A 21,085-nucleotide genomic window follows, 5' to 3' on the forward strand; every position below is an offset into this window, starting at 1 on the left:
GATAGTTTCAACTATATCCATTTCTTCTCAATGGTGTTACTGAACTGGTCAGTTCTGAGGCAAAGCCTCGATCAATTTACGAGTTCTACATCATATTCCTTAAGTTTGGATTAATCAAATTATTGCATAGTGAGAAATATATTAAATTTCATAAAAGGAAACTTTTGTTAAAAGGAATGCTGATGATACGCATTCCGAACCTGAAAGGGAGCTTGGGGCTGGAATCATTTGCTGGCTGGGAGGTAGCTCCTTATAGCTGTTTCGTCCTAGTCACCTTGATTTTTATCAGATGTGCTGCATCTGGTAATTTAGGATGTTTGTATGTTATTTGATGTTGCTTTGCGTATGCAGAGATGGTCCCTTTCATCGGATATTCCATGTCCAGCCGTAAGGATGGCTACAAGAGCGGCGACTGCCATAGCACCGATCACAGATTCACAGTAGTACCTGCTGCTTTACGAATGCAACGCCTAGGCGGCTCCATGCTTTGATATTTGTGTGTGCTGCGCTAGTTTGCACCAGCACTGACCGGATGATGACTGAGTGTAAAACAAATTTTGGAATGCTTGTGTGGGAAGAAGCATATCCTATCCTCGTAAATCGAATCTATATAGCAGCTTCCTCTGTGCAGCCTTCTGGAGGAAGTAATTTCCTGCGTCCTTGCCGGTGTGGATTCCCTATTACAGTTCTCTAGTTGCATTCGCATTTGGCAACAAAATTCAGCTGCGACAGAGAGCTCCGGATGAATTAGGCGGACTTGCCAAACTCCTGCAAAGCCATGTTGCTGCACTAGCATCATATGGCATCGACACTGACACTAGTGTAAAACCGCAGCACCGTCGGTCCCAAGGCGACGCTGAAATATCAAGGAGGCTTCAAGCCCAGGCCCATATTACACACAAATATCATGTATCGTCAGCACCATCGGGTTCGGCGTGGATTTGGCCCATGCCGTGCTGGTGGCTATAACTGCCGGTAGTTATTTTAGTTGTCCATTGTTTGCGATCCGTGCGTGCCATATTATTCATTGGATCCTCCTCCAACCCTAGCCACCCCTGTGTGCGCCGCCATCCCCGAGCCGGCCGCCGCCCGGCTCACTGTGTGAGGACGCCGCGCGCCGCCGCACCTGGGGTGTTGGCCAACCGTGCCGCGCATCGCCAGATGCCGGGCCCACATGCCGGCCGCGCGCGCCCCCGGTGCACCGCCGTCTCCACCGGAGTTGGAGAACAAACTATTTTTTTAAATGTTGAACCTTGTTTAAAAAAATGTTGAACCAGTTTGTCCAAAGGTTGTAGTAGATGAAAAATGTTGAACGTAGTATTTTCATATAAAATGCTGGTCTCTAGTTTAAAAAATGTTGGATCTGGTATTTTTAGATATTGACCTAGTTTTTTTAAAATGATGAATCTGATTTGTTGGGAGGTTGAATTTGGTTTGCTGAAATGTAGATTTAAATTAGTAATCGGGTCTAATGGGCTTTAAAGTTACTAAGCTTAATCAGCTTATGGAAGTTATATAGGAGCTATGTTGCGTACTTATATGATAAATAAACTATTCTCATCTGCGTAGGACATGCCGAGTTGTATATACGACAAATAACTATTTCTCACCTAGAGTAGGAAGGAAGAGGAAATTCGGAAAATATTGCAAGTAGTGGGATTGGAACCGAAACCATTGACTTCGAAGGAAAGTTCAGCACCGCTGCATCACTAGGTTATTTGTGATTGTTGTAGCATGAGTTCGGTTTTGGAACCACATGGGTCGGGTCGGAGCCAATCCACTTTTGTGGGTTAGAGTAAACCCAGCTCGTGTTTGGATGAAGGGATGAATTGGATCCAGTCTTTTATTTGGTTGAAGAGGTTGAGAGGATTGGGATGATGTCTTTTTAACACCGTTAGTTGTGGACCCCACCTGTCAGCTGCGAGGCCCACCTGTCATCCTCTTCTTCTTCTTTTCCCTCCCTTCCATCTTCCTCCTCCTCTCCTCCCCGCAAGACCTCCTCCTCCCTGGCACCTCCCCGGCAACCGACGGCCCCCACCTCCCCGGCCCGGCCGCCCCCACGCCGCCTCCTCCTCGGACCAGCCTCCTACCCGGCTCCTCCCCGCACCACCCCTTCACCGCCCCCGCTCCCCGCACCGCATGGGCCATCCCTCCATCTCCTACGCCAGCCATCCCTCCCTCCTCCTGTGCCGGCCGCTGCCCCTCCCTCCCTCTCCCCAGCCGGCCTCCGTGCGCCACCCCTACCTTTGTGCCACACTGAGCCGCCCGACGACGCTGGCTCCTCCCCACGCGCCGGCAGCGACCGAGGGAGGCGCGCGGGCGAGCACGAGACGAAGCCGCACGCCTTCAGTTAGGGTCCGCGCGGCCCCTCCATTTTGGAGGAATCCGCTCGACCCGGATCAAGACGGAATATTCCCATCTGGGTCGAACCCGTTCCACATCGTTTTTCAACCAAACAGGGGACGAAGGGGGTCGAACCCATTCCGACCCACTCCAACCCAGTAACCAAACACACGGGTATAATATAGACCTATCTAACCTAAATTTTTCTAAGCTATGACTGTGACCTATGTAATATTTTTCTTTACTTATTTCTTTATTCTTTTCTATAATACTAACTTCTTTCTTTATTATGTTTTATTTCATTTTTATTATATTTTTCCTTGTATTTTTGATAAAACTAAATTATCTTTTATTTTTCTTTTCTCTTTACTTTTCCCTCGCTTTTGTTTTCTTTTTCTTTTTTAATTTTTATACAAACTTATACGGCATGTGTATATATTTTGTGAGCATATTATTTATTTTCGTGTGGGCGTGTTTATTTTCTATGTATATCGATTTGTACACATGTAAAACCATTTTGTTTACATTGATTTGTTCGCGATGTTTCATTATTTTATTTATTTTGTGGACTATTTGTTCACAACGTGGACATTTGCTCTCTTATAGAATGATTCGTTCACATGTAGAGCTATCTCGTTCGCATTTGTAGACTAAATTGTTCACATCGTTCGTACTTCTGTTCCCCACGTAGACTAATTTGCTTGCGTGTGGAGCCATTTGTCCGTATTTATAGGCTACTCCCTCCATTCTTTTTTATAGAGCTATTTTACCTTGGCACAATGATCAAGAAGAAGAACCTTACTTATCATCCAATTAATCACAACATCTAATTTTCCGTGAAGACTCCTTGGTATCGATATCATCATCGTATACATGCACCAGTATTTTCCTAGAGAAGTTACTCTGCACAGAAACCGAAGAGTCACTGGTGTCAGACTTGAGACTGCAACTCAAATAGGACTTAATTTCAGTTTTGAAAATAGGTCTAAAAAAGGAACGGAGGGAGTAATTTAGTCCCCGTCATGTTTTATTTTTTTCATTTGTAGAAAACAATCATTTGTTCGTACAGGTTGTTCGGAGTACTAAATAAATATTCTAATTTCATTAAGGCCCCGTTTGGATCCCTTCATTTTGAAGGAATTGGAATCTACTTAATGGAGTAGGCTAATTTATCTTGGAATGTGGCATTCCACAACTTTCCAAAGTTTAGATATAACCCTATCTTAAATTCATGGGGTGGGAGATGGAAATTGGTTCTATAGATTATGATTATTAGAATGGAATTCAATTCTTATAGCGCGCTCTTGGACTCGCTTCCCTATAGCAGAAGTGCAGCACATAAGTATTTCTCCCATATCACCAACAATAATATACAAATATATTCCACATACAATTATATTAACTTAATTAATTTGTGTTTAAATAATAATTATTAGAATGGAATTCAATTCCAAGGATCCAAACGTGACCTAAAAATATTTGTACCTAGGGAAACATCATCCAAACATATAGGGTGTGTTTGGTTGCATGCACCATATGATGCATGTATGGATGATCCTGGATGGGATGGTTTAACCAATTTGCTTGTACCATATGGTTCATCTAATTAGTAGAATAATATATTAAGTGAGATGGACTCATCCTGGATGAGTGGGTTCAATTCACCCAACCAAACAAAAGGATCATTATTATTTTGAATCATTTCATACATGAATCAAATGATACAACCAACCAAACGCACCCATAGTTAAGTGTGCTTTTACATTTTGGAGATGTTGTCGTAGAAAAATATTATAGTGCAATCAAAAATTATTTTACATGACCGGTTTAAGATTTGTGACGCTTTTTTAATTTCTAACCCACTTGCACAAGGATGACATCATGAGCGTGGGGTTCCGTGCTCCTCTTAGATGCTGTTGTTGCTTCACATAATTGGCGGGCTGGTGCACGGTGATTTACAAATCAGGACCAATTACGCGCACGTTCATACTGATGAGCTGCTCCTTTCTTTAGACGACAAGTTGTGAACTTGTCGCCTTTGATGACAGCTAGCCTCACCTGCTAGGGTCAGCTTCCCCTAGAAAATTTATACATCTTTTGGAAGAATTGGACTTATACATCTTCCGATGTTTGAGATTTGTGCGCCTGATATCAGCCGTACCCCGTTCCCTCCTAACCCTAGCTACCGGACGATGTGAGCCACCACTTCCTCCACCACCATCCTCGCCTGTGCCGACAAGAAGATGAAGATTTAGGGTTTTAAGGTTAGGGGTTGGGCTTCTTCACAGTCTACGGGCTTAGAGAGAAGCTCAAGTTGGTCGGTTTGCCCGACAGTGGCGGTGGTGGCGGGCGAGATGACGGCGAGAGCAAAAGTGGTGGGAGTCATCAAATGAGAAGTTGAAGCACGTACTTGCTCCATAACCCAGTGTGTGAGTAGCAGCCTTGTGCGCCTTCATGTAATCCGTCCTTGCCTTTGACATAACCCTGCTCATCTTGGCTAGCTAGTGTCCTTGGTGTCCTCCATGTAATCTTCTATGTCCTCCATGTAACCCTCCTCGACGTGAGTCATGTGTGAACCTAAGAATATTTAGGGAGTATAACATTATCAAATATATTGAAATTAAATTTAGCAAGGAGTGAAGTCACCTGCTATTGTAGCTTCTTAGCTTGCACTACCAGAAACAGTAGGTTTGCCGTGTCCACAGTACACGGCAAAGCCCAAAAAATACTCGGCAAAGGCTTTGCGCACTCGACGTCTACAGTACTGGCAAAAGTTTCTTTGCTGAGTGGTAAACCCGACGCGCGGTAAAAAAAAAAGCAACATGACGGCGCGGAGACGGTCACGAGCGTTTGCCAAGTGTCTAACGACCTGGGCACTCGGTAAACATACCCTTGTTTACCGAGTGTCCCGACCCTGACACTCCGCAAATATGCCTTTGTTTGCTGAGTGTCCCGGCCCGGACACTCGGCAAATATGCATTTGTTTGCCAAGTGTCCTGACCCTAACACTCGGCAAACATGCCATTACAGGCCCAGATTTTGGCCTCTTTGTCGAGTGTCACAGTGACACTCGGCAAAGATGGCCATTTAGGCTCAGAATGTACAGATTTTTGCCATGGGCCTCTTTGCCGAGTGTATTTCACATGGCACTCGGCAAAGAGGGCTTTTGCCGAGTGTAACACTCGGCAAAGATACCATATATATCCAGTTTATTTCGTTCAGTCACATATAACGTACCACACTCAAATAAATATTACATCCATCACAGAAAATTCACAATAAGCATCACAGGCAATTCATATAGATATATCGACAACACATAAATGCAAATAAACTTCAGAATCACAAGTAGGTTTGTTCACAGTCGCTCTCAAGGCTCATCATAAATGCAAATAAACGTAGTCACTGTGGCCATGGTGGCCACTGTGACCACGTTCGGTCATAAGGATCATTTGATGTCGCAGATTGATTCTGCACAAAGGAGAAGAGATAAATCATTCACAGTGATTGAGAACGAAACATACAAGTATTAGAAATAAACTAGCAACTAGAAATAGTGATTAATTCTGTGAAAACTGAAAGTAGCTAAGTTAAAGTGATTGAGAAAGAAACAGTGATTACAAGGTTAACTACAAACTAGAAATAAACTAGAAATTAGAAACTAGAAACATACGCACATCACAAAGGAGAAAAGATTGATTCTACATAAACTAGAAATGGTGATTATAAGGTTGTGAAGTGACTCACAGTGCTTGGTGGAGTATTTGGAGTAGGTTGAGGAGGAGGGACTGGCATCGGTGGCGGAGGTTGACCGATTGCAGCATAAACACCCCTCATTTCAAACATTTGCAAACGCTCTGCCTCCATCCTTTGCTCGAGCTCCTGCCGTAGCCTCCTCTCTTGTTGTAGCTGGGCCTACAATATTTCATCCCAATGTTACAATGGAATACAAAAGTATGTAAAAATCAATGAACGATGAATAAAACAGAAGTAAGTTGGAGTTCGTTCATCTGGAACCGTGTAGAGTCCAGCCAAGGGCATATCGCCGGGCTGGAACTCGTGCTCTGTGCTCGAAACTAGGAGAGAATCGGAGTACTGGCCGTGTTGATTGTGCTGTCGCCAATCCAGAACCGGCCATGCTTCTTGCCTCCTCCCGCCCTCATGACCACTTCTCCATCAAGGTCATGGGCGCTCGGATCGTACTCTGGGGCATGGACCGCCCTTGCCATCGATGTGTATCCATCGAGGCGACTATGGATGGACTCATTGTTGTACGTCGAGGACGGGTCATCCGGGTTGTAGGTGATGTCGGACGTTGCCTTGCCCTTGTGGGCCAAAGCATATGCCTTGAACTTGGAGCAAGGCTCGCCACCATGTGCTGCCGACTGCAAAAAGAAGCAATATGATTAGAAATTATGCAGAATTGAGCGTTAGAATAAAGAAATGCATTCGCCTACCCATCTAGCCGTGTATTCTGAGAGGTTGAGGTTGCCATGATGGTGTGGTGCACCCCTCATCTGCAAACGCCACTCCCGGCAAGCGTTGTGATTCTCCTCCCACGCAGGGTCGCACCACCTGTCCACCATCCGGGCCCAGCACTGCGGATTGTGGGCGCACCACCACGGAGGCACCTACGTCATCAAGTATATGACATATAAGAAGATGAAATTAAGCATAATTAATCTCAAAAAATAAGTATTAATGTTCTATATTTACCTGCATGAATTGTTCCCGGGTCAGCTTCATGGTTCTTGCCTCACTTTTAGGGATCCTCACTCTACGAATGTCCGTGTGCTATTGGATCATGGCCTGGACGCGCGCCTCGTAGTTCATGTCCTTGACGAGTTTCTTGACGACTTTGTCAGCCACAGCATCTGCCTTCGCCTCGTATCCTCCTCGCATCTAAAGAAATCCTGCATATAGACGCGATGTATCCGGTGATTATTTCAAGAATGTCCAATCAATGCCATGTATTGAGCAATGTAGTGCGAGAAAGACTTACCCAAAACTCGGCCTTGACACGCTGCGCCTTGTTGGCGAATACCCTACCCTCCCGATCAGGGGTGTCGGGGACAGCGGCATAGTGGGCCCACATGTAGGTTGGCTTGACAGTTCCGCCGAACTGCACCAGACCAGGGAACTTTTCCCTTATCAAAAGACCAAGGATGCCATTCACATGGCGTGCGTGATCACCCCACCGACCTTCCGCCAACCCCTGCCAAGTGATTAAGATAAATTATTAGTTTCTATTGTAATTTTGAATATATGAAATGAAAAATTAGTGATAACATCTAAAGTTACTTACTTGTCTCCATCGGGTCGAATCAGCGGGCGTCTCTCAAGAGGTATCAATGGGACAGTCAAGGGACCTCGCAACCACAGACGTGATGAAGTACAGAAAGAGGTACCCCCTGCCTCCTCCTCTACCCCTGCCTCCTCCTCCACCCTTGCCTCCTCCTCCACCCGTACCTCCTCCTCCTCAGAGGATGCGTGAGCGGAAGGTACCTCCTCATACTCAGACGTTGACGAAGGTACATGCGACTCTAGCCTCATCCTGCCTCCACCCTTCCCTCGACCCCTGCCTCCACCCCAGGGTCTACCCAGAGGTCTCCTCCCAGACCCCTCAGCTGCATGAGACCCTACAGCTGCATCAGACCCTGTATGCGTGTAACACCTGGTGTTTTGATAATCTAAGATGACAAAGAAAGGTTAAGGGTGAATTGTGGAGAAAAAGGAAAGGAATTGACTCAAAGTCAAATTCAAGTCGAATTTGACCAAAATTTGAATTTTGGAATTTAAATTCGGAAAAAATTGGCAAAAATATGAACTTGAGACTTGAGAAAGTTTAGAACTCAAGGAGATGAAATTGGAAACTGAATCAAGTCCAAAACTCCTCAAGAAATGCTTTTGAAAATGAAAAACAAAGGGGTACTGTTCACTGTCTGAAAACAGGAAAATCCAGCAAAACATTATGAGTATCCATATTGGAAATTGATTTCTGCCAAACTTTCCAGGTAAGTGGACAAAGGCAACTGCACAGCAATGAAGTATGACCTTTGGAAAGTTTAATAGGGTGTTATTGATCAGGAATAGGGAAGGAATCAAATTTAAATTGAGGCTCAAAGTCAGCACTCTACTAATTTCGGCCTAAGTACTGAACCTGCACTTTTTCTAAGTCTGAAAACAGCAGCGAGTGGCTATATTTGGAGAAAAATTCAGAGAAATGTAGTGCAAAAAGTATAGGTGTTCATGTGCAAAATGGAATCCCTGTTAGTTGTAGAGCATGAATGGTTAGTGGTTGAACTAGATGGAATAAGTTTGAGCCACTGAAATTGAATTAAAAGAAGGATACATGACTCTGAATAAGACCCTGACGAACTGAAACAGAAGTTCAGAACCTTTTTGTCACCCGAGTGAAAATCTCAAAAATGACGACTTTGGGATGTTTATCTCGAGTGAAAGAGAGCTCAAGTTTATCTCCAACTTTGCTTAAGGGGCTCTTGAACCGTCGGATTCAAAATCGGCGGTGGGGAAAGTCTGAACTTTCGGGTGAAAGAAAGAAGGGGGGGGGAGAGAAACAGAGAGGCCACGACGTGTCGCCGCTGGCGTCCTCGCCAATCTTCCAGCTCGGCACCTAGGGCCACCTCCTCACCACGCAAGTCTACAGCTAGGCCACGGTGTCATTCATGCGCAGCGTGAAAACTTCATATATTTACTCCTCCCACCACCGGGCTCATCTATTTCACTGCGCCAACGTTTTTACCACTACAAGCATGCTCCTGCCGCCGGGCGAAATTCCACCACTACATCGCCTCCCGCCTTGATTCCTTTCGCCCACACCTCCACCAATACCATGCCAACAGCCGAGCCTACTTGTTTTCCAGCTTCCTTACCGGTGAGCTCCTAGCCGTCGCGGTTTCCGTCTGCCGCCGCCAACCTCCCTGCTCACGGTGAGCTCCTCTTTGCCGCCACTCTCCCTCCTTGTGGTAAGCTTTGGCTAAGTCCATAGATCACTAGGAAGCTTTAGGGGTAGTTGGAGGGACGAGTTGTGCCGTTGCCGTGCTTGGCCATGGCTGGCCGTCGGTCATGCCGTCCGCTGCCGTGGAGAGGCTAGCTCCGACCATCTCCCGGGGAGCCGCCGCCGCCCACGGGTGTGCTGTGGCTCGGGGATGCCTCCCCAGCCCGGCCCCATTGCCGGTGGGGCGCCGGCCGTCGAAGCCGTGCCGCCCCCTCGCTGCGCTCTGTTTTGGCGCGAGGAAGAAGAAGGTCCTAGCTCCGGGGGGGCCCACGTGTCAGTAGGAAAGGAGGAAAGGAGAGAGGGCCTGCCGGGTGGAGGAGTTAGGCGTGGGCCGGTCCAGCAGGCCTAGGTTGTCGGTGCGGAGGAGAGTAAAGGAAGTGGGCCGGTGGGCTGCCAGAAGAATAGGAAGGAGGGAGGAGAAAGTGAAGTCGGCCCAACAAGTCGGCAGTAAGAGGAGTGCCGGCGGGTAAGAGAGAAAAGAGGAGAAGGTGGACCCGAGCCGCAGGCCCAGCGCGAGTGAGAGAGGGTAGAGAGGAGGCGAGTGAGAAAAGTTGGGCCGGGGGTTTAGGAATAAATTTAGGTTTTTCTTTATTAGATTAATAGATTAAATTCGTTTATCACCATTTAAATCACAGAAATTTCTAGGAGTGTCCAAAATTAGTGAAACCAATTTTGTGAGGATTTTTCTATTTTCCTTTATGCATTAAAATTCTTAAACCTTAGAAAAATAATAAAAATTTAGGTATTTGTTTAATGCCTTTTTATTAAGGTATTTAAATAAATACTTAACCTTTATTAAATGCAAAAAATATGGAATAATGTTTTCATAATCACAAATTATTATTAACCCATAGGAATTAGGTTCTAAGATTAGGAAATATTTATAATATTTTCTAAAAATAAAAGAAAAGGCCTAAGGTAGGATTAGTAAAGAAAATAAAAATGGTGGGTTAATCTTTTCGGGTTTTTGTGTGTTGACTTGCAACTTTATCATGGTAAATTGTGTAGTCACTTGTTGGCTTGCAACTTTATCATGAAGAAAAGTTGTATAGTCTTGTATTCCAAAATATGCATCACTAACCCATGCATATGCTATATCGTAGACACCGAAGCACCTGAAGGGGAATTCTTGGAATTATCAGAAGGACCTTCGGAATTTGAGGAGATCGTTGAATTGATCCCCTGTGAAGCCAGTCCGTCGGACAACGCTAACATTTTTATAGATCAAGGCAAGCCCCGGTGCATTTATACCTATCTACTTTGGAGTTATTATTTCATGTGTCCAATTATTGGTTAATTTCTATATGAATGCATTAAGTCTAGAAGTTGATTGAAACCCATTCTTGTGCATGATCTTACCTTGTTATAAGGACATCTTTACCACTTGTTCAATAATTAGTAATTAACCCATGCTTAGCAATGCTTAGATACTTTAAGTAACTTGGTTACCGAACCTTAAGGTAAATTGTTGGGTCATACATGCTAGATATGGAAAGTTAGCTTGGAAGTTTTGAAAAGCCGACAGAAGCTAGGGATGTTAGTTTTGTCTGCTAGATTAATTTGGTTAAGGCCCGATCGTTGTCTTAACCTTTGATAAAGTGAATGTCACCTGATTGCTTACTGGGTATGGGACCAGTAAAGCCTGGTAGGTTAGTAGACTCTCTGATCGGGAATATTTCGTACCCGTGCTTGACGTGCTGGAGATTGGCAGGGGCGTAGCCTGAAACTCACATGGAGATCAGGCCAGACGTGGGGTCCCATGTGGGGGTGCGTCCCTGGGTTCGGGTAGTCTCATTCCCAATCTTTGGGTATGCTAATCGAAAGGTCGTTATGTACGACCTGGACAGTTGTATATAGCTGGTGATCAGGGTGCTCTCCTGCAGGATGTAAATTGATCCGGATCACCGCAATTCTCGGTTATGAATGCACTTGATCACTGTTAAGCATCATAGTGTAATCTCATGAATGCTCCGAAATTAATTGTTGTATGACTTAATTTCCTACTGTTTGCAAAAGTATCTCTTTTTCATCATCTAGACTGGTTAGGTAATAACTCAATTGAATTAAAAGACAAAGTTAAGGTTTCACTTTTAGTAAGCTCTTTTTGGCAAAAGGTGAGTCAGCCAGTACACTAAACAGCTACCATGCAGTTCCAGAAAAACTATTATATTGGTTAGTCGGGTAAGTCTTGCTGAGTACCCCGTACTCAGGGTTATCCCTCGTTGCTATTTCAGAGCCACAGCAGGAGTCCGCAGAGGAGGAAGCCCCGAAGAACTAGGGTATTTTGCGAGTCTCATAATACCCTAGAAATAAAACTTAGATGTTTATCTTTCACCTGAACCCGTTTATGTTTTAAACTCTTAGAACCGTTCTAACCTGCACTATTAAGTTTGTTTCAAACTATGGTCTGTAATAATCCGTACCCCAGTATGTATGTGAAAATGTAATGTTTGTCGATGCTTTCCCATCGAGGAAGACTTACCCGTCGTAGATGGCTATGAGACACGTCGTGAATCTTTCGAGGAGTCCTAGGGACACTCGACAGACTACCGGACTTATATTGTTTTAAGTGCGTTTCGGATAATTGTTGTTTCGACAGCGATTAGGCGCATTTAAACCAGTTTAAGTTGGGCGATTCCGCCACAGTGCGTCACTGTCACTTTTGAGTAAAGCGACGCTATCCTCCTCATACCACCCACCATTGTTCAATCACCTGCAATTAAAAAGAGTAAACCAATTAGCATAGATAATACATCGAAATAGATGCAAAATAAATACAACATACTTAGAAAATAACATGGTATGACAAATAATAAATCAATTAGTACGGATCATACATGTATTAGAAATAATCATCATGTTTGGGATTAGCTGGATCATAAGTCTCATCATCACTATCACACATGTCGATATAATCATCCCATGCATGGTGAGGTAACCACAACCTGCAACAAACCAACGGCATGATGGCCGACAACCACATACACAGCTTATAGCTTACCAAACCATGGCAAGGAGAAGGTTGGGGGCGGCGGGAGGGTGAGGCATGAAGCGGCGGCCATGTAACTTATTAAAACATAAAACAAGCCATGTCACCAGTATTGTTTTCCTCAAGCAGCGCATTTTCAAATATTTACAAGTTTCACTACATCATCTATTAAGTTTCACACACAAGATTGCAGGAGATTGCTAGTATTTAAACCGAAAAAATAATTAGCTAATGAGAAAAGTTTCGAATTCAATACCTTTAGTTTTAATACTATTGAGTTGCGCCGGCAGGGGACGCATGGTCGGGGGCAAGACATGTGGCGCAGTGGACGGTGGGGCAGGGGGCACGGGGGACGACGCAGGGGGCGGTGGGGCCAGCTCTGGGGGCGGCAGGGGCCTGCGGCAGGGGGCGGCGCCGGGGGCAAGGGGGGGTGGCGGCGGTGGGGGTAGGGGTGGGCGCGGCGCGGGCGCGGGAGGCCGGCGGCGCGGGAGGACGGCAGTGCAAGCGCGGGAGGTGACGCCGGCGGGGCAGGTGCGTGGCGTTGGGAGCACGAGTGAGTAAGAATGAGGCACTCGGTTTGCCGCCGCCGGGAGCACATATTAACTCAGTTTGCCGAGTGTCCGAGATCTGACACTCGGCAAACCCCCAGCTTTGCCGAGTGTCAGATCGGGGCACTCGGCAAATACTATAATTAGTTTTTCATTTTCCTTCTTTTCCATAACGTGTTGTTCTAATTTTGTTCCGATGTACCTTGAAAATACCTTGTCAAATTGACTCAACAATATATATTTGATTTTTCTACGAATATTATTCCATTATTTTATGTAGCTCAAATTTAATTTATATCAATTAAAATTCTATAATTGCACTTAATAAATTAATATTATCAAAGGATGCAAAAAATTACCAAAATTTCACATGAAACAATTTATGTTCTCTATTGCCTATACAAAAAGTTTTGAATTCAAACCCCAATTCCACCGTCACTTAGACTCCAAATCTTACCGAATCCTTCTCAACGCTACGATTCTTCTTAGATGCTTCGGTTTGTAAACATCATATGTGATAAATTATGCTAAATCTTCTCAATTTTTTACCACAGCCTCCATGTATGATATCATCACATCATGACAAATCTTATGATTTTCAGGCTTTGTTTGCTTTTTTTAGAATTTAAAAACCATTCGGCTACACGTTCGTGGTCGTGTTTTCTGAACAAGATGTTCGAAATTTCTTTTTATTTCCCACGTAAGGCCTCACACTGGACTGAATAACATGAATATCATTTTTCTACTAATTTTATTCTATTATTTGAATCACTTAAGTTCAATTTGACTTATACCAAAAAAATTCTAGAAATGCAATAAATTAATCAAATATAGCAAACAGATCCAGAAATATACTAAATTTTAACATGAAATACCACACGTTGTATGTTGAGAGTAAAAAAAATTTCAAGGTCAGAAGAGAAAAAAATGAAATTATTTGCCGAGTATCATAGATTTACACTCGGCAAACATAATAACGGCTGGACACGTGGCACGTTCTTTGTCGAGTGCCAAACTTTGCCGAGTGTTTTTTCCCCTCTTTTGCCGAGTGTTTTTTTCGCTCTTTTGCCGAGTGTATTTGTTTTCCGAGTGTTTCCACTAACGAACACTCGGCAAACGTACTAACGGACGTCCATGTGGCGGTTCTTTGCCGAGTGTCACATATCGCCGAGTGTTTCTCGTTTGCCGAATGCCAAACTTTGCCAAGTGTTTTTTTTCTATTTTGCCGAGTGTAAATATTTTGCTGAGTACCCGATAGAATACACTTGGCAAAGATTTTAGCACTCGGCAAACAACCAGTTTCCGGTAGTGTTAGCTTTTTGTAATTGGTCTGAGATTTACTCGGTCTCTTGGTTAGGCTACCATTGAAATGGATCCTGTTTCCATGTCGACAGATTCCAAATGGCCGTTGCGGCGTTGCATGTGTCTACTCAGTGTCAGTGATGAAAGAGGATGTACGTCCGTACTGATCTCACAGACAAGCCTAAAATCCGTAAATAGAAGCTGCCCGTAATTGAAAATGTTTAAAGTGTCGTATTATAGCAAAAGTGATTTTTCCAAAAGAAGCTATTCGAAGTTATTAATTTTATGAAGCAACGAAAGAAAATATCGTGCCTAAAATCTTTTTGTTATGGTGAAAGTCATCCACCACAACGGGAACCAAAGTACCGGACACGACGAACCAGATTCGGCATCTCGATCGAGAGACCACTGTAGATCTCACTTTCATCTCACCCGCCAAACTCTCTCGTCGACGAGACGCCTCCCGGCCGCGCATGTGCCACGAGCCCCAGCCTAATGGCTAATGACCTCTGGACAGCGAACTGGGTTAGCTGCGAGGCACAATCGGCAGCAGCAGGATAAGGACGGGATGGCAAGAGAAACAGTTTGCTGAGAGGGAAACGCTCCGACACTCATATCGCAGAGCCAAATGCTGAAAAGCTCCATTGGAGGTGCCCGCTGGAAACGCAAATGTGGTGTGATGCCACAATATAGTATGCTACTAGGGCTAGTATGTGGTGGTAGTACTACGTGTTTAATGGCAAATTAAAGCCACGCATTAACATAAGCTAGGCAGCGGTTGAGCCTGAAGGAGGCAATAAGCTTCCGAAAGTGAAAACGGATCCACCGCACAACTAGGTGATCACAGACCCCAGCACAACTAGGTGATCTAGCCAACATATCTGGCGCCCGTCAATTTCATCACCGTTGGCGATATATGGAACCTGGCGCGACAGTGTAGGCACGCGGCTGTGCCGTCTGCACTCTGCACTGGTTACAACTTTGGGTTGGAGTCTTGGAGACAAGGCCACTCTGAAACCATGGGCACCAGACACCAGGTGCTTTCCTGACCGTCGGTATGGATAGGGACTAGGGACCAACCCATGAGAGATTCTATGGCACTTTGGTTTATATAATCGCAACCGTCGGTGATATTCGCTTATGGCCTTATAGAGGTCATTGCTTGTGCAGGACACTACCGAACAAATTGCCTAGCCATTAGGCCTGCTGGTGAGAAATCATCGACACTACTTGTGCGATGATCCGGCAAACAATTCAGCATATCGATAATGCACATTTCACAAAACATTATTACTTACACAAGTAATTAAGTCCACATGTAAACTTCATCAACATCACCATCTCGTCCTAGTTAAATCGCATGAGCTGAACCTTATACCAACGTAACACATCTTCATCAAGCAGAGAGCTTGGGCTGGGGGCTTGCCGCCAGTTAGCCGGCCATGACCTTTGGCCCCCCTGAGTTGCCGACGGTGATCACCTGACCCCGCGGTGAGCTGCCGTCGCCGGGGGTTACGGCCGCCCGGCGACCGGCCCGGGTGACGGCCCTGTGCTGCAGGTGCAGGCGGATCCGGTACCAGTCGTGGGCCCAGTCCGGCACGAAGCCGGTGAGGCACCACTGCAGCTTCTGGGCGGCGCCGGGCACGCAGAGAGGGCCGTTCCCGATCCACCGCGCCGCCGTGCGCGTGTACTCGTCCGCCGTCGCCACGAACCACGGCCGGAGCTTCGCCTTCACCGCGCTCGACAGCATCCGCGTGTGCACGTAGAAGGGGACCTGGTATTGGACGTCGATTCCTTTGCTCTTGTACTCGACGTAGAGGCTTCTGGAGAACTGAGCAACGTACCTGGTTGGAGGCAACACCACATTCAGTATAAGTACCATTATCATCGATCCAGTATCGCTATCAAGAAGATAATATATGAGATTCGCACCAGCCAGTAGTAACTATATACAGAAACATTTTTCCGGTGTTCGCGTGCACTGAGACAGTGAGCCCTGATAGAGGCAGTACGATTTTGCTGAGCTTTATATTGTCCTTCTGTTTTAAAACATTTATAACCGGTTTGCATGCCTAGACGGCATAATATTTGAATATTGTGCGGTACTCCCTCCATCCAAGAATATACTAATCATTACTCCCTCCGTTTTTATTTATAAGGTGCACACGTCGTATCGACATTCAAACTTTGCAATTTTTAACCAATAATTTGATTATAAATTTTTTATTTTTATAATATAAATTTTATAAGGTTGGATTCGTAGTCAAATATACTCTACAATGATTATAAGTTTATAACCATAAACAATATAATATAAGATTAATAAATGGTCAAAGTGTTATTTAGAACATGCCTTATCTTTAGACGGAGGGAGTATTTATAACAATTTTAAAACAAACTAAGTAACAAGAAGAAAGTCTATTCTATACCCTCGTTAAACATGTAGGACCACACCTATAATTAATTTAGCCAGCTTTTGGACTTTTTCACAACAAGCGGGAATACTCTTGATCGACAAACAAAAAGACCCTAGAGATGCTTACATTCATAGATGGAGTACATGCCGTTGTCTTAAATTTGTACTCGTTTAATAGATCAATATAGAACATTGATTTCTATACGGTAAGGCCAGGAATGATCTAATTTTATAAAATTTACCTGACTTTGGTGTTTTACAATCCTCTTCACATAAATTTCAAATGGTAATTCATAGTTTGTATCTGTAAATTATTAATACTTTTGTGGAAGCATTTAAGCATATAAATATAGTATCAACTCATCATTAGAAAATTGTGATATCCTTTTTTAGGATTTTTCAAAAATAGCAAGTACGATGCCACTGGTCCTATCTAGGTGTAAAGTAAAAACTGAATCATAAAGCAGCCTCTCGCATACTTTTTGGTGGAGCTGTAGACGGTGTAGAGTGGAAAGGACGGTACGGCCACCGTTGACCCGGAGCCGACGTTGACGATGGCGCCCCTCCCCCGCTCCAGCATCCGCGGCAGCACCGCCGCCGTGACCTCCGTGAGCCCCCAGAGGTTGATCCGTATCATCCGCACGAACCGCTCGATGTCGGCCTCGTGCAGGTACACCGCGCCGGGCGTGTTCACGGCGGCGTTGTTCACCAGCAGCCCCAAGTCCAGCCCCTCCATCGCCTCCCGGAGCCGCCGTATCGCCTCGTCACCTACCAACAACACACAAGGTCATTATCAGAAGATAGCATGAAAGCAGGATCTAGCGAGCGTCAATTCCAGAATGTGGTTGTCAACTTTGTTGGCGTTAGTGGTTGGTTGATGATATGTTTGTGTGTGTCAACTTGCTATACATCTGTTGCTATGTTTTTCGTCCAAGCTCTAGAAAATTTCTAGGTCCACCACTGATTCCGATCCTTGGCCTTTGCTACCCATGCAAGAACTCACATGCATGTGCATGCGCGTAGACGAGACGGTGTTGTCACCTTGAGGGGTGGCGACGAGGGAGAGGTCCAGCACGACGGTCTTGACCTTCACGGCGTGGAGGGCCTTGATGGCTGCGGAGGTCTCCTGGAGGTTGGCGGCGTCGAGGTCGAGGAGGACGAGGTTGAGGCCCCGGCGCGCGAGCTCCATGGCCATGGACCGGCCGAGCCCGGACGTCGGCCCGGTGACGACGGCCCAGGAGCCGTAGCAGCGGAGGAGGTCCTTCGGCCGGCGCAGGCAGAGCGCGAGGTAGGCGAGGGGCCGGGCGCAGAGGGCGGCGACGTACACCGCGCCGAGGCAGGCCAGCGAGATGAACCACACCGGCGCGTCCTCCATCGTCGTCTATCTAGCTGCAGGCTGCAAGCAGCTACTCCTAGTGGTGCTGTGACGGTGCAGTGGCAGCCAGAGAAGGCCAGCTATATAGGCGAACCTGCGGGTGGCGATGCAAATGTGGGTTAACGTCGTTACGTGTATGTGTAACGGTGTGTGATAATGGACTGTAGCTTGTGACAACACCGTATAGTACGGGCTAATAATGAGGGTAAATTTGTAGTTTTCTTGCCCCATCGTTGTCTTATTTAATTACAACAGTGAAGGGGCCGGTTATACAACGCTTATACATCCAACTCCAAACACGAGGATAGCAAAACTTTTGAGGCGGATTATACATGTCACAACGTAAATGCAGATGTCCACAAACACACGTGGCACACTCACTCCTATAGACATAGGGTATGCTGCGTCAAATCTTATGGAACATGCCCAGACTGCATACATCATTCCGTGCTTTGGTACATGAGCACGATACTTTCCATGCTTTTGGGTACATATGCATTATGTGCTTTGGGTACATGAGCACAGACCTTTCCATGCATTGGGTAGTACATAAAAGCATTCCGTGCCTTTAGGTACGTAAGCACAAAGCATAGAGCGCAGAGCAGGAGAGGGTTCCCACGGCTGGGAGGTGGAGCATGAATGCATGATGGCGGGGTGATGGAACAGCGGCGGGGAGGTAGGAGCACGACGGCGGTGAGCAAGGGGTATGGACCCAAGAGAGGAGCGGCAGTGTAAAAGAAGAGAAAGGGACAAAAGTGAAATTCGTCATTTTTATCTTCTTTTAGCTCCTTTTAGCTCAGTTGAACTGACTAACGCGTTGGCTGGACGTTGGGTTAAAAATTAGCCACGCGTTAGCCGCACCATTTGGAGTCCTACCGACTATTTTTTAGCGGCTACTTCCTCCATCCTAAATTACTATTCATTTTACCTTTTCTAAATACATAGCGTTTGCTATGTATCTAGGCATAGCAAAAGTTACGTATATAGAAAAGCTAAAATAAATAGTAATTTAGGATGAAGAGAGTAATTTTAAGGCGGTGGGATCCAAACGGAGCATAACTTCCCTCAGCAGAACTGTGCAGAGATCAGGCAATCAGCTGCATGCACAAGGCAGCTGCAGGGACACGCGCGCGGCACTTGGCCGGTCACACTTAACTGTCTAACGAACTAGCTTGCTACCATCGATTTGCTGACGAGGGTCGATGAGAGCATCAGCACTGAGATAAGTTGTTGCGCCATACACTCAACTACTCCATCCGTTTCACTAGATTTTTCCACGGTCCTGGTACCTCACACTTCAAAATATTTGACAACTTTAGATAAAAAAACTATTTGACAGTTAAGAAAAAGAAATCAAAAGTATAGTTTTTCCATTGCTTCTAATCTCTACGTACCCCCTAATTAAATGATTGGATTTGGTGGAGGAAAAGTGGTTGTGTTTTGCCATTTAATATGAGGCATTCACAATGACAATACTTATGGTGGGCTACGAACAAACATAGTGAAATAATAGAGTTGGCACATAACATAGTATCACCTGCACGGGCCTCGGTGCATCATAACATAGCTAGGTGGGTAGGCCTGCTACGCCCCGCCGCCTATAGTTTTTGGGAAAAGCTATACTGTGCTCGAGTGTTTTCTGAGCTTCCCACACTTAAATTTTTTCCCCATCCCGTCCTCCCATCTTTGGTGAGATTCGACTCATCTTCTTCATCTCCGGCAAGAGTTGACTCCGTTTGCTTCATCTCCAACAAGATCTAGCTCCATTTGATCCATATTTGGTGAGCTCCAGGGAAAGAGGTTAGGGCCTTAGGGGTTCAGGGACGGGGTTTTCGGGCCTTGGGGAGTTGGAGTTCCTTGTATTGCCGGACTTAGAGGAGGGCCATGGCGGCAGGCCGGACAGGTGGTGGTGGTGGGCGCGGGGGCGGTGGTGGCGCCGCCGGCCCGGGCAGTGGAGGATGGCGGTTGGACCAGGTGGGGGCGGGGGCACCAAATCGAGAGTGGTTAGCATGGGGGAGGGGAGCGGTGGTGAATCTAGCGGCAGGAGCCGCCGGAGACGAGTGGAGGAGGGTAGGGTAGGGGTACCAGCGCTAAGGAAGAAGCTCCGCTGCTGCTGTTTTATTTCGCATGTGAAAGAAGTTCCGAGGAAGATGAACGGAGGAAGAAGAATAAGTAGGACACGTTAGATGCAGATCCAATGGTTGATAATTTCAAGTGTGTGGGGATGTAAAATACTCGAGTACATCATAGACAATCCCTAGTTTTTTTATTAATACACCTGTTTTAGTTGTATCAGAATAGAAGTAAAAATTATAGGAACATGCGGTAATTTGTGGCGCATGTAATATCTAACTTATATAGAGAACATAAAGTGATCCTCGATGAGAAATTGAAGAGGTGCAACGAAATAGTGCAAAAAGAAAATACTTCATACAGGTGTTGCATTTTGTTGAGCAGGTAGTCTGCACATGGAGCTTGAAGCTAGTTGCATAGCGCTGCCTTGTCTAGCCGGTAACCATTTATGAAGCAATAGAGGTTATGCGCATGGAGCAAGAAACTGTTAATCCTAGCAATAGAGGAAAAGAAATGACAACACTACCGTCATAATGATGATCTACAAACACATAACCTCTTAAATTCCATTCCATTCCATTAAAGTTGGCGGAGTGATGTGAAACATCGGGATGCCAATTCTTTACAAATTTTCAATTCAATATTCTTAAACATATATATCAATGTTTCAAAAGTTTTACTAGTGTGCTTATTTAGGAGAACTCTGGCTCCTGGATCCTTGCAAGATCATAGAGGTTGTAAGCTTACTAAAGTGCCTTTAGTTAGTCTAAAATAGGTATACGATGGCTCACCCAAACATCAACAGCTCCAACAATTTTCAGATCAGTTTGACTTTTATGTTCATTTGCATCCATTCCAATGGGGTAGAAAGTCAGATCTATTGTTCAAACATTTTACAAATCTTTCCAAGTTCCATTTCGTTTGTTAAATCTTGAGTTTCATGCTTATTAAATGTTGTGATGATGATTTTTAAATATTAGTCTCATGTCTCTTTTGTTGCATCTTTTTTCATGCATGTGTT

General features: G+C 45.2%; 1 protein-coding gene across 1 annotated transcript; it reads right to left on the reverse strand.

The window, feature by feature from the left end:
- Positions 1–15,460: 15,460 nt before the first annotated feature.
- On the reverse strand, positions 15,461–18,099 carry LOC117851940 (very-long-chain 3-oxoacyl-CoA reductase 1). Its single transcript, XM_034733849.2, has 3 exons — positions 17,658–18,099; positions 17,096–17,384; positions 15,461–16,044 (listed from the first exon to the last, which is right to left on the reverse strand). Exons 1-3 carry the CDS (start codon positions 17,989–17,991, stop codon positions 15,633–15,635), a joined length of 1,035 nt encoding a protein of 344 aa, XP_034589740.1. The 5' UTR covers positions 17,992–18,099; the 3' UTR covers positions 15,461–15,632.
- Between the last annotated feature and the right edge of the window lie 2,986 nt (positions 18,100–21,085).

This window comes from Setaria viridis, chromosome 4, assembly GCF_005286985.2.
Source record: "Setaria viridis chromosome 4, Setaria_viridis_v4.0, whole genome shotgun sequence".
In the NCBI taxonomy this organism is placed as follows: domain Eukaryota; kingdom Viridiplantae; phylum Streptophyta; class Magnoliopsida; order Poales; family Poaceae; genus Setaria; species Setaria viridis.

What these genes read in the sequence shown, in the direction of transcription:
- LOC117851940 (XM_034733849.2), bottom strand. Translation starts at nt 17,991, where the DNA reads ATGGAGGACGCGCCGGTGTGGTTCATCTCGCTGGCCTGCCTCGGCGCG. An exon ending in CCTCGTCGCCACCCCTCAAG is followed by an intron (nt 17,385 to 17,657) that starts GTGACAACACCG and finishes TGTTGTTGGTAG; the next exon opens with GTGACGAGGCGATACGGCGG. An exon ending in GTCTACAGCTCCACCAAAAA is followed by an intron (nt 16,045 to 17,095) that starts GTATGCGAGAGG and finishes GCCTCCAACCAG; the next exon opens with GTACGTTGCTCAGTTCTCCA.